General features: G+C 37.4%; 1 protein-coding gene across 1 annotated transcript in view; it reads left to right on the top strand.

Moving 5' to 3' along the window:
- Positions 1-10,632, top strand: part of LOC149081307 (uncharacterized) — a 30,634-nt gene extending 20,002 nt beyond the window's left edge. The window contains exons 12-15 of the mRNA XM_089238143.1: positions 3,107-3,442; positions 3,556-3,780; positions 6,843-6,980; positions 10,477-10,632. Coding sequence (XP_089094269.1) covers positions 3,107-3,442; positions 3,556-3,780; positions 6,843-6,980; positions 10,477-10,503 — 726 coding nt within the window. The 3' untranslated portion in view covers positions 10,504-10,632. The remainder of the gene's footprint in view (positions 1-3,106; positions 3,443-3,555; positions 3,781-6,842; positions 6,981-10,476) is intronic.
- The last annotated feature ends 2,107 nt before the right edge of the window (positions 10,633-12,739 follow it).

The following is a 12,739-nucleotide window of genomic DNA, read 5'->3' as shown; positions in this document are numbered from 1 at the left end:
TGAACTGCATTGTATAGTTATAGCTAACCGATTACTATCGTAAGAGGTCATCAGTTAATGTCGTGACTCACAAAGTGTGAGGTAGAAGCTAACAGGGCCCCATGTTGTTTTGATTTTATTTTTTTACACCATGAAATGCACTGGAAATAAGTATAGCTATAACTATATATTTATTTTAAATACAAATTTAGTATTTGATTAAATTGCACATAGCTGCCCTCAGGGTTGTGACAGGTGCAGTCAAAACGGGCCCTATGCTTGAAGGAGTCCCGCAGGTATGAGAATGTAAATGAAAAAAAAATTGAATTTTTTTACAAAAATAAAACAAGGTAGCTGTGTTTCACCCATAAAAATTATTAATGAATATCCAATATATGTAACGCAACAAACAAACAAGAATTATTCGTAACTCTAAAGAGAGTCCACCCATAGTTTTCTGTATAGCCTCCGCATCTATTAGCAGATTCCCTCACATCAATCTAATTCCGAGGCACTACAAACATTTTATTTTTGCCATGAAATCAATTTAACTTGATAATGATACAGTTATTCTGAATACCTCTCCGATAAAGTGCATAAAGTGAGTGCAACCAACGTTTTTGTCCAGTTTTCAGACCCTTAATATACTAGCTTTTAGTTATGTTTTCTTTCTTCTGTTTTTTTATAAGTGATTTTTTTAGTGCCTGTTTTAAGCATTTTTAGCTCCTTTTTGCCGACTTATTTTGACTATCTTTAGTGTCCAAACTTCAAGGCTCTGGTAATAATGATATACACTGAATGGCCACTTTATTATGACTGCCTGATAAATTTAAGCAAATGAGCTATGGCACCATACTGTTTAGGGCTAGTTTAAAAAAGGAAAGCTTAGTTCCTTAGATAATAGTATAGGTGAATTGTTTGTGAAGATATGGGGGGAAAAACATGATTTGATGGACTTTTCTTGAATGTGAGGTGATTGTAGGAGCTCAGAGTGGGTATCGGGGAAAACACTGCTTTTGTGAAATGTTCAAGGGCAGCTGTTAAATTTTTCAAAGATTGGCCTGTTATCCAGAAAAATGGGTATCGATGTACCACTTGTGGTCATCACTGACTAGTGACTGCTGTGGCAGAATGTGGGGTCTCCAGACCTGTGAAAAATATCAGAAAGTTAACAGTGCTACAAATTGTAGAAGATCTTGATCAAGGATCATCTCAAAGTATCTCTGAATGCCCTGTTTGCCCTGCAATGCATCATATGTAATATGAAAGTCAAAGGTCATCTCGAACACTGTTGCTGTCTGCAGCTAACAAGAAAAAGTCTCAAATTCACTCAGGAGCACAAGAATTAGGCAGTGGGTAATTGAAGACAAGTTTTATGGTCAGATGAATCTTGTTTTCAGTTACACAATGCAAAAGCGCAAGTGAGAATTCAGCCAGGCCCTTAGCCAGAAATTTCGTTCGGGGAGGGGGACCACTTTCATTTTGGGGGAGGGATCAAAGTGTTAGAATAATAGATTTGGCCATCTTTTTAACTTTTTCGGTCATCTTTTTAACTTTTTCGGTCATTTTCTCACATTTCAGGGACACAGACCCTCAAGTCGTCGTCATCCCCCTACTACGGCCTTGACTTCGGCAGAAATGGCATGAAAACATGGATGCCAAAACATGACCTTCAAGCTAGTGGAGTCAATGTGATGTTTTGGGAAATGTTTTCCTGGCATGCTTTCACTCCTTTTAGTCAGAAGTTCATGAACACAAATTCAACATCATTGCTGACCAAGTGTATCTTGTTATGTCGATGGTTTATCCCAGTGGTGATTCTACTTTCAAGAAGATAATGTGTCTTGCCATAGTGCTGGTATTGCACAGGATTGGTTTAAGGAACCTGAAGGAGAGTTTGCTTTGCTTAGGTGGCCTCCCACAATCCCCAGATCTCAATCCCGTTGAACATTTGGGGGATGAAGTTGAAAGATCAATTATCTAGATCAGTGTTCCTCAACCTTTCTGAACCACTGACCAGTAAAATGTCTGTACGCTGGACCACAAATTTACAACATGATGGTGTCTCATATTTTATGGAATTGTCAAAACGGCCAAATTTTTGGATGTGTGTGTGTTTTGACTATTCAATAGTCGAATAATACAGTTGTTTTTTTTTCAATGAAGCTTATTCGAATGTGTAATGCTTACTAAACTCGTGAATGATAATAATTTGAATAGCTTACAAATCATATTATGATAATTCTGTGGCGTTTGGTCTGAACATGATATCTCCAAAAAATGTCTTTTTGATCTAGTAGTAGGTCTTGTTAATTATAACTAATTAGAAGTGAGATAAATGCACAAATACGTGCGTACGGCTAAACAACATTCTGACGTATGATATTTTCATTTGCATTTGTGTGTATGATTTATTTCAGATTTTTAAATGACAATGAAAATGTTATATCTCAAAAATGTGATTTTAGAGTTATCATGTTCTGACCAAACACCACAGAATTGTGGATACATTTCGATTCACGAAATAGCATCCTCCAGTAGTCCTACATTTCCTAAGCCTTGACAACAATTGTTGATTTCACCGACTTATGGCAACGTTTTTGGTGACCATTGACAATGTCCCATATTTTACCATATTTAAAATCCAACCTAATATTACTTAATGAAATATGGTCAAGTATAGTCATGACAAATGGTTTTTTTTTTTTTTTTTTTTTGAGAAATACATACTTTCTTACTGTGAGTTACAGCAGCCCTTTATTTCAGCAATTTTTGCAATAATTAGCAAATTTGTCTGAAATTATGTTTTTTGGCTACAATTACTAATATCCCGAATTTAGGGTCACAATTTTTTGCATTTTCTTAGATGAGATATGGTGACGCCAAGTATGAAGCTGTAATTTTTATTTGAACCCATAAGGATATTACTAGTATCAATTAGGTTTTTTAATTGCACTGCAAAAGTTTTATGAAAGTTTTTTTATAAAACTTAAAATACAACCAATAATTGTATTTATAGTTATTCCTCATACCCCTAATCATTCAGATTTGCTTTGTTGCTTCAAAATCATGGTATCAATTTTATGTTCACTCCATATTTTCTATGTATTACTATCCTGTTTCGCAGGTCACGAAGGATAGAAATGTTCTGGCATCTCAGATTTTGAAAAAAAGTGAACTGCTCAGCAGGGCCAAAGGCGAAATAAAAAAGCTGGAGTCTAGCCTCATTCAGGACGAATGTCATCAGCGTATGGTGGAAAAAGAATTGCAGCTAATGAGACAGGAAGTGGCGAATTTATTGCGGGAGAAAACTGCGCTGACAGCAAGGCTGAATAATTTTGAAAAGACAAAGCAGACACTGAATCAGGTCCAAGAAGAATTGGTTAAAGAAAAACTGAAGGAAAAGTGCTTGGAATCAGAAAAACAACACGCTTGGAACATCCATAGGTGGAGAATTCTTGAGGTAAAAAAAGAAACTCTTCTAGACTAGGTTTGTATACTCCAAAAAGTTTTCCTTGAAAATGATTATTAAAGAGTTGTGAACTATGATTCAATAAAGGTCTTTTTTTTTTATAGGGAACCGATCCCGACCGCCATGAGCTTCTTATGAAACAGAACTTCCTTCAGAAACGTCTCATCAACAAAACTGTTGAAGCAGAAGAGAAGTCTCTACAGTTAAGTGAAAAAAACAAGATGCTGGAAGAGCTGAAGTCCCTGGCAATGAAAAAAGCTGCATCAGAGAGCAGCTTGCAAGCAGCAGACTATAAATGGCAGCTCAGGGAAAAAAATGAGAAAATTAAGGTTGGGAAAACTTTTGAAATATATTGCCTTTATAACTGGTATTTTCATCTAACCTGAAAAAACTGTAAATGTCTCTTTAATATCTGCACTCAAATTACATTCTTTTGACGTTTAGGAATGAGATGGTAATTCATGAAAAAGTCTCGCCACAGTGAGACGTGTGGTTTGGTAGTTAAAATTCCGCTTGTAGTGACTTCTCGCTGTCAGCTAATTTCATTTCTATTTCAACATTACTGCTCGAGCATGCTTGAACATAGCTACTATTGGATCAATTACTTTTTATGCAAATTTTGTTTATCAGTTAGTGTGTGTGTGTAGTTTTTTTGTTATTACGAGTAGGCTTGCAATAATCCTGCCCCCAGTAATTTTTTTCTGTTGGTTCTTCTTTTTCTTCAAGCCTGACCATTTTTTTACAAAAAAAAAACTTGTGTATAAAACATATTCCACAAATAAATGGACAATATAAAAACATAAAAACAGGAAGACAAACAAAGAGGAAGACAGGTGAAAAAAACAGTATGCACAGTGTGTGTGTGTAGCCTCGAGGGACCATATACCCCCATGAAGATCTAAGAGGCCATTCAAGTATTACATCAGCAGATTTTCAGCCATTTTTGACCCCCTGCCCCCTATCAGCAAAATTTCGTCAGCAGCTTAGAATGTATCATATCGTCAAAAAGGGGTGGTTGATGACATAAGCAACCTGCAAACCCCCCCCCCCCCACCGTCATCAAAAGTCAGCAAATCCGAAACCCCCTCCCCCGTCGATGCTGATGTAATACTTGACCCCTAACCTATGAGGGGCATTGGCTCTTTGCAGATGTGGGGAAATGGAAAATGTCACCCTATGTCTTTGGAAGAAAATGTGCTTTCCCTATGTTGCTTGGAAGAAAACAATACCTCACAATATTCTGTATTGTAGCTCACCCATCTGGTCCATACAGTTCAGTCTTTGCTTTGATTTGGTTCTCAGTCCCCTTCACTTGTGATAGTGTCTGTATCTCTTGTTTCCCTTGTGAGTGCAATGTTGTTGCAGACAAAACAAAAACTTAAAACCTCAACTCTCACTCCAAAAAATCAGACTATTAAAAAGCTTGAGAAAGGCAGGAATTTGGCAGACCTTGCTAAGGAATATGGTGTTGGTCATGCTACAGTACACAACATAAGAAAGAACAGTGGTAAGATTAAAACTTTTTCCCAAGTGAATGAGAATGTGAAAATTGCTAAAAAACTTTGAAATCAGGTGATTTTCTCAGAGTTGAGAATGGCCTATATCTTGGTTTATTCAGGAGCAAAACAACGTACGCCTATTTCTGAAGGCAAAATTCTTCTGTTGACAAATTATCAAAGAAAATGATTTTCAAATAAGTATGGCTAGTAGTATATTTCATATAAGATTGCTAGTTAGATAAATTCAAGAGACACTTCAGAATTCAACTGTTAACTTTTGCAAGCGATAAACTGTCATGCAATGTTGCTGCGGTCAAGCCACGCAAAGAAAAATTTAGAAACGCTATTGATGAAGTGAGACTAATCCCAGACCAAGTTTATAATGCGGGTGGGAGTGGGTTGTTTTGGCGGCTTTTACCAAAACAGACATTTGTTCACCGTGTTGAAACTAGTGCTTCAGGATGAAAAGTTGCTAAAGACAGAATCACCTTCATGCTCTCTTTGAAGGCAAGTGGTACACATAAACTAGACTTGCTGGTAATCGATAAATCAAAAAAATCCTAGGGCATACAAAAACGTGTCAACCTTCCAGTCATTTACAAAAGCCAAAGCTGATCGTGAATGACTAAATCTGTTTTCTTAGAATGGTTTCGCATGAATAATTTGTTCCTTTAGTTAAGAAGTTCCAAAATAAAGCAGACCACCACAGAAAGCCCTGCTAATTTTGGGTAATTGTCCAGGGCACCAGATGATCTAAAATCTAAAGATGGTTTTGTTTGTATATTGTTCTTGCCTTCAAATGTTACTCCTCTTTTACAGCCAATTTACAAAAAATGTTATTCAGGCGGTCTAAATACAGTACAAAAACAGCTCGTCATACAAAGTTTTGTGCAATGACGAGAGTGTGGTTCAGTCTTTGAAAGATACTAATCTTAACGATGTATTCTTCAGTCTTGCCGATGCGTGGAAAAATCTATAAGAGAAAACATTGGTTTGTTCATGGGGGAAAAAGCTATGGCTTCACCTTCTATTATTAGAAACATAAAAATTCAAACAAAGTAAAGAATACTGAAAAGAAAGAAGTTTGAAGTTCCTAGAACAAAATTAACATTGACTTGAAACTGTTTGAGCTTCGAGATACAATTACTAAAGAAATCATTGACAGATGATCTGACACCAGACAATGTTAATATTTGGCTTGAAGGTGAAAATAAGAATACAGTGAATACATTAATGGCGAGGTAATTATCCAAGGCATGCAGAATAAAGACAAAGAGAAGACAAGGTTGAGGAAGCAGTACATACAATACACAAAGTTAGCCATTACAATGCAATGGGTGCCTTATTAATGGACTGAGGGTCTTGTCCCTATTTATTGGACTGACCCTCTTATTTATTTTGTCTCTATTAAATGGGCCGAGGAGAATGATGCGGCTGCTTGTGACATTCTTATGTTGCAGTGACTCCGAGAACAAGTGTTGAAGATGTCATTCAATGCTAAGAAACAAAAGATAATTGACAGTTTTTTCACTCCAATGGAATAACACATTTACCAGGTACATTTGCTGTTTTTGTTATAAAAAAGATACGTACATGTTCATTATGCAAACTCTCTTCAGTAAAGTTACAAAATATATAATATTCTAAAGTTATATTTTAAGTTCAGTTCATTTTTGGCTTTATATGGCATTTTGTTAATAAAAATCTGGCGTGCAGTAGTTTAAATAATTTGAATGCATTGGTTTTTTTAAGACCTTCCAGTAATCCAGTGTTTTCTGTAATGCAATGTACCTCTGCTCTGATATGTGCTGGATTACCGAGAGCCTACTGTATTACTAATTATTAAAAAAACTTTCTGAAATTTTAAGATAGTTTTTTCTCTCTTTCTTTAGGTTCTGGTAGCACAAGTTAATATGTATGAGAGTCTGGTATCCAGCTATAAATCTGATATAGAAGAGCTGAAAGAAAAACTGAGAACCTGCAAGAGGAAACTGTTTTTAGCAAGAGTTAAAGCTGTCGAAGCCGAAAAGGTTTGTTTATTCTTGTGTACCTTTTCATAAATGATCATTTGCATTAACGATGCACCTATGACTAAAGCATCCATAAATTTTACAGATACTATGTATATTACTTGTCAATTTGGCAACGTATGTCTCTAATTGCCAATGAACAAAACAGTTTCGAACAACTATTTATTACTATTATTACCATAGGCGTACGCAGAATTTTCTCAAGGAGGGGGGGGGGGTTAAATTTGTTTTTCTTCTTAGGGGTTTTTTTTACATTTCCCCCTGCAAAGTGACACTACAATCTCGGCTGGGGGGGGGGGTGTTAGAACCCCAAACCCCCCTTTGCATGCGGCAAGGATTATTACAAATTAAGACATACATTAATCAAGACATTAAATCAAGGAAAACCCTTCACTAGCAGGAAAAACGCAAAGTATACTTATGGCGAAAATGCTGGGGTGAAAGTGACACTCGACTATGGTCATCAGGAAACGATACTCGACCACAAATGTTAGTAGAGTCACACATGGAACTCGACGAACCCAAGGCGTTGATGAGGAGGTGGTATCAGATCACAGAGCCACGCGTGGAATTCGGCGACCAAGCAGTGGAATCAGATGATGGATATTTCGACCAAACCCAGGGCATTGACGAGGAGGCAGCATCAGATCGTGGACATCGGCAGAGCCACACGTGGAATTTGTTGATGAATCCTAGGCTTTGACAAGGAGGTGGTATCAGATCGTGGACATCGGCAGAGCCACACGTGGAATTCGACGATCAGGAAGTGGAATCAGATTATAGATATCGGCACCATGTGAGGTGGCATCAGATCATGGCTATAGACCAAGCCAGCCAAAACCAGATCTCAGTCGGCAAGTTCTGCAAAGGTATTAAGATCGAGAACAAGCATTAGACATACTTGAACACCATTCTTGAAGAGCATCTAACGGGAACTTCCGTGACGTCAGACCAGCCAAGTTGTTCGGTTGACTTGTGAGTTTATCGCTACTTGAGACTGAAGCCTGATTTGAAGCACGAACATGATTATATATAGCTCCCAAATCACTAAGCGTGTAAATGAGGAGTAATGCACATGCGCCCCCATTGACATCAGCGTTCCAAGCGGCAACTTCAGAAACTAGTTTCTTTTCTTCCTAAAACAGCTCGTGACATGTCGACACCGAAAACATCGATAAGTAACAAAAGTTTGTTTTTAGTCAACAGAATCAACTTGTTATAAATATAAACATATATCATAAGATAGATTTAACACGAACTCAATAATAAAACATAACATATGCACCATTATTACATAAGAGTAAACGTCAGGTGAGTGCCAAAATGCTCTTGAAAACAAGAGTGAAGGAAAAGCAACATGACACTACAGGGAAAGATGATGATGTCACTTTCCGCTATTCCATACAAAGCATAGGTAACTGGATATGATGCTGAGATCAAACTTTCAGAAGAAAAATTTCACGGAAGAGGGTGGGAGCTATTGTTGTCTATGTGAACAAAGGCAAATTTACAGGGGGACTAAGCGTGCTGCAGCCCAGGGCAGTAATTTCAGGCAGTTTAAAATAATGAGTGGTCAGGGAAATAAAATATAATGCAAGAAGGTTGGCAAAACCATAAATATGCCTCTGCCTAGAGAGCGAGGGATCAGGTTAGTGAGCAACCACAACAGTGGCCTAGAGTTTAGTGTTTAAACATGTGAATGACCAAAACAGTGTGCAAGCATGTAAGGGACTAAAAGAAGGACCAGATCAGTCAGAAACCACAAGAGTGGTAGAGTGTGAGTAAGCATGAGAGTGACCAAAAGAGTGGTCTAGATCAGTGGTTCCCAAAGTGGGATTGCAAACCTCTGGGGGGGGGGGGGTTCGTGAGAGATTCTCCGAAATAAAGAATGTCCAAATAAGAAATTAATTTTTATTTTAAAAATATGTCAGAACTAAAAAAATGCCTTTGCTCATCTGAGCTAATTACCATGTATTACCATACACTGCTATTACCAAATGCAATGTAATTTTATCAAATTCTACTTCTACAATATATCAAGTTAATACTTATACAGGACGATTTAGAGAGAATCGCCTGATTTCAAAATGTATATTTCTTAAAAATTAAAAAGAAAGAATGTAAGTAATATATGTGGATATAAAAGGGAAAATGTGTCTACATTTTATGAACAATTTTTGCTAACGGTCGATTTGAAGTGTAGAATCATTTTGAAATTGAATGATTCTTTCTTAATCACCCTGTGTAGGAAAACGAAGGAGCATACACTTCGCTACATTTCCATCTTGCATAAGGCACACACAGTGATAGGGTGCCGCTAGGCATAAGGCACACACTAAGCACATCAAAAAGCAAAATAAATGTTGATATGATATTTAAAAAAATATTGAATGTTATTAAAAATCAATATTGCCTAGTTAAAATTGGAACAAGCGTTCCAAAAAGTACTTTCAGGGCAGCACATTCACTAGCAAAGAAATCGGAATGTTCCAGAAAACCAGGACATGTAGTCAGTCTATATAGCCTTACAGAAGGGAATGTGTACATCTGTATATACTGTATATTTTTAAATAGAAACAATAAAACCCTTCTGGGGGTCTTTGGTTCGGGGTTCCGGGGGGTGTGGGCGTCGTCGGCGGCTGCTGGGTTTGTGAGGTCCTCCGGGGTGTGCCCTGGAGGGGGGGGGGCTGCGGGATGAGGCTGCTCCGGGCAATGTGTGTAAGGGGACCAGGCCTCTAGGCCTGCTTACGGCCTGGAGCACCAACCTTAGAATTCGAGGGCCGGAGGTGCCGGGCCGGGGTGCTTGGATTCCAGGCCCTCCGGCCCGGCCCTCTCCAGCGTGGTCCAACCCTCCCGGGTAAATGGCTTACATCCCATCAGGGACAGAGCCTGGACCACGACTGGCCTTTAAGTCTATATAGCCTAAAGGGGGGGGGGGGTCACTGATAAATGTTTTTGGTCAAAATTTTGTCACGCTCCAAAAAGTTTGGGAACCACTGATATGAAGAGCGTGAAAGTATGGGAGTGACCAAAAGAATGACCTTGAAGCATCAAAATATGTGAAGGACGAAAAAGTTCTTGAGTGACGTAGAGGCAGGTTTATTTAGGGGCAGGGCTATAACCCAGCATGACAAATTTGAGAAAATAGTGGTCAAGAAAATTAGACTAGAATTTGTAAAGGGTGGCAAAATTTGAAAATCCCACAGGTGGTAAAACTATAAATCCACATCTGGTCATTGCACAGTCTCTGAGCATTCAAATATGCTCAGTGGAAGGAAAATGTCTATAAGTCTCTATCGCATAAGTGGTAGCATACTCACCCAGATTGTGTGTTGTCCCCTATAGAGGCCTGTGAATTAATCACCTTCAAATTATTTCTCACCTTTGCATTGTATCCTGTCATAGATGCTTTGATAAACAGCAAAGCACTAAAAAATAGATTTTTTTTCAAATTATAGTTAGTAAAATATAATTGCTAATTTTTATATAATTGCAGGATGAAGAATCTACTCTGAGTGATTGAATCCAACACTTTCTCCATTAACTGTACTTCCATATTGTTAGATTTTTTTCTTTGTTTTAAACCAAAGGATTAATATAAATATAACGTTATAAATATATCACTATCTTTTGTTCAAGTGTGCCTAGAATCTGTAAATAAATTTATGTTCCATTTGCCATTTAGATCGAGCCACTCAGGTTAGATTGAATTTTTTAAAATTATAGTCATTTATGACTTCTGCTTAATCAGTATGGAGTCCATATTGAAATTTAATAAGAAAGTTAATAGTTTGGATTATCACCAGGGCAGAGTTTGCTTCAATTTTAGAGTGAAATGAGTGTAGAAAATAAGTATAGAAATTACAGGTAACTAACAATATGAAAATTTCATTACAACATTTCACATTTGCGCTGTATGGTATGGTTTCACTATGTTTCCTCATTCCCAAAACGTGCATTCTCAGAACATCTTCTACCACAGAATACCACAGTTTCGATTGTTTATGCCATGTGCAATTTCATTCGCTCCTTCAAATTGGAGAGAGACATTGTCCACATTTCCTTGGTATACTAAAACAAATTCAAACACTGATTGCATTAAATGTAAGTGTGAATGTTATTCATGTAAAATTTTTGTAATGTCAATTTTCTGTCTTTCTTGTGCGTATTTCAGTGTAAAGAAAATTGTTCCCTGGTGATTGAAATTTAAACTATTAACTTTCTTTTAAGGATAGAATCACCATAGTTTGAATGTGAAAAAAACTAACAGACAACGCTTTTCACCCTTGTTTATGCTCTTTCCCAACTTGAATTTTGTGGAATTTTCTTTGTTAGCCTCAGGAGAGACAGCGCAACAACTCTCTAATTGGGTTTTTGAGGACAAGGTATCCATGTAAAAAGTTAATTTTTGAAGTGGAATTTCTTTAGGGACAGTGCAAATTTTCAGATCCATGTCAGAAAAAGTGAAATGGGGGGAACAGAAATAACATAAACACATTCCTCTCCTTTAAAAACGGTTTGTGTCGGACAAAGGCTTTACTTAATACCTTCCCCGCGTGGCGCACGACGCATTTGACTCGTCCAGAAACAATCGGACAACCACGCCCTACGTAAAACGTTGGCGTGAGGCGTATTGGGCTCTGTAGAAAAAACGAAATACTGCTTTTGCTATTAGTGAGGGGACGGCGTGAGTTGCGCTGAGTGATTCACGTTACATGGGACGCAAAAAAACTTACTCCTAGGAAAACCTGTCTTTAATACACGTTTGTATTTTCTTAGTTGCGCAAAAGCTGTTCTGTTTTCTGCATATCCCCGTATTTTTGCCATTTCGCAAAATAAAAAAAAAAGGAAACGTTAAGGGAAAGAAAACACAAAAGTGAAGAGAAAAGATCAGCAAAACACACGGTGCATTTGACTCCAACTTTTACTACATTTTAGTCTGAGGTACAAACTCGATTTGTTTACTTATATTTGTTACAGACAATTTACTGTTTGCAGTGACATCTAACGAGTCTTTATATGCTGAGTCATCAACATAAGCTACGAAGTGTATTGGGCTTTTACTACATTTTCGGCTATGGTACCAACTCGATTTGTTTACTTACATTTGTTACAGACAACAAACTATTTGCAGTGACATCTATTGAGTTTTTATAAAATGGAGTGTCAATAATAAACTGACCATATTTGTTCGAAAAAAATACGGTGAATTCGCCTCAAAAATACGGAATATCGCCAAAACTGATGCTAGAAGTAAGCATATTTGCCAATTCGTACTAAAATCACAGAAAAGTCGCTAATCTCGGGAAATGAAGCCCGCTTGAAATTGCAGTGAATAAAAATAAAAAAAACCATGAAAAAATGATTTCACGCTGAGTGCACCGTAGAAAACCTTTTCCTAGGAAAACCCGGCTATACTTCTATTCGTTGATTTGATGAATAAAATTAAGAATTAAAAGTGAAGTTGGCTTCGTTGGAAAAAGGGAAAAACCGGGACATTTTTGTAAAAATGTCGGAATAGCCATTGAGAAGAAATACTGTATAAGGAATAATATGATATTCCCTTATTTCTCCTCTAAGGGAATAGCCAGATAAACATAAAAGACCGGGACTGTGCGCGGAAATACGGAACGTATGGTCGCACTACGTATGGTTTTTATTATTGGATAGCTTGCTATAATGTAACAGACACGGAGTCAGCCAACTAGAAATATATATTTAGTGCGGTGTTGAGTCACCCCCCCCCCCCATCGAATTCT

This window comes from Pholcus phalangioides, unplaced genomic scaffold (genome assembly GCF_987345545.1).
Source record: "Pholcus phalangioides strain wild (caught in Gottingen) unplaced genomic scaffold, Ppha-v1.0 ptg000010l_1, whole genome shotgun sequence".
NCBI classification, from domain to species: Eukaryota; Metazoa; Arthropoda; class Arachnida; order Araneae; family Pholcidae; genus Pholcus; species Pholcus phalangioides.
This window is presented reverse-complemented; position numbering and strand designations above follow the sequence as displayed.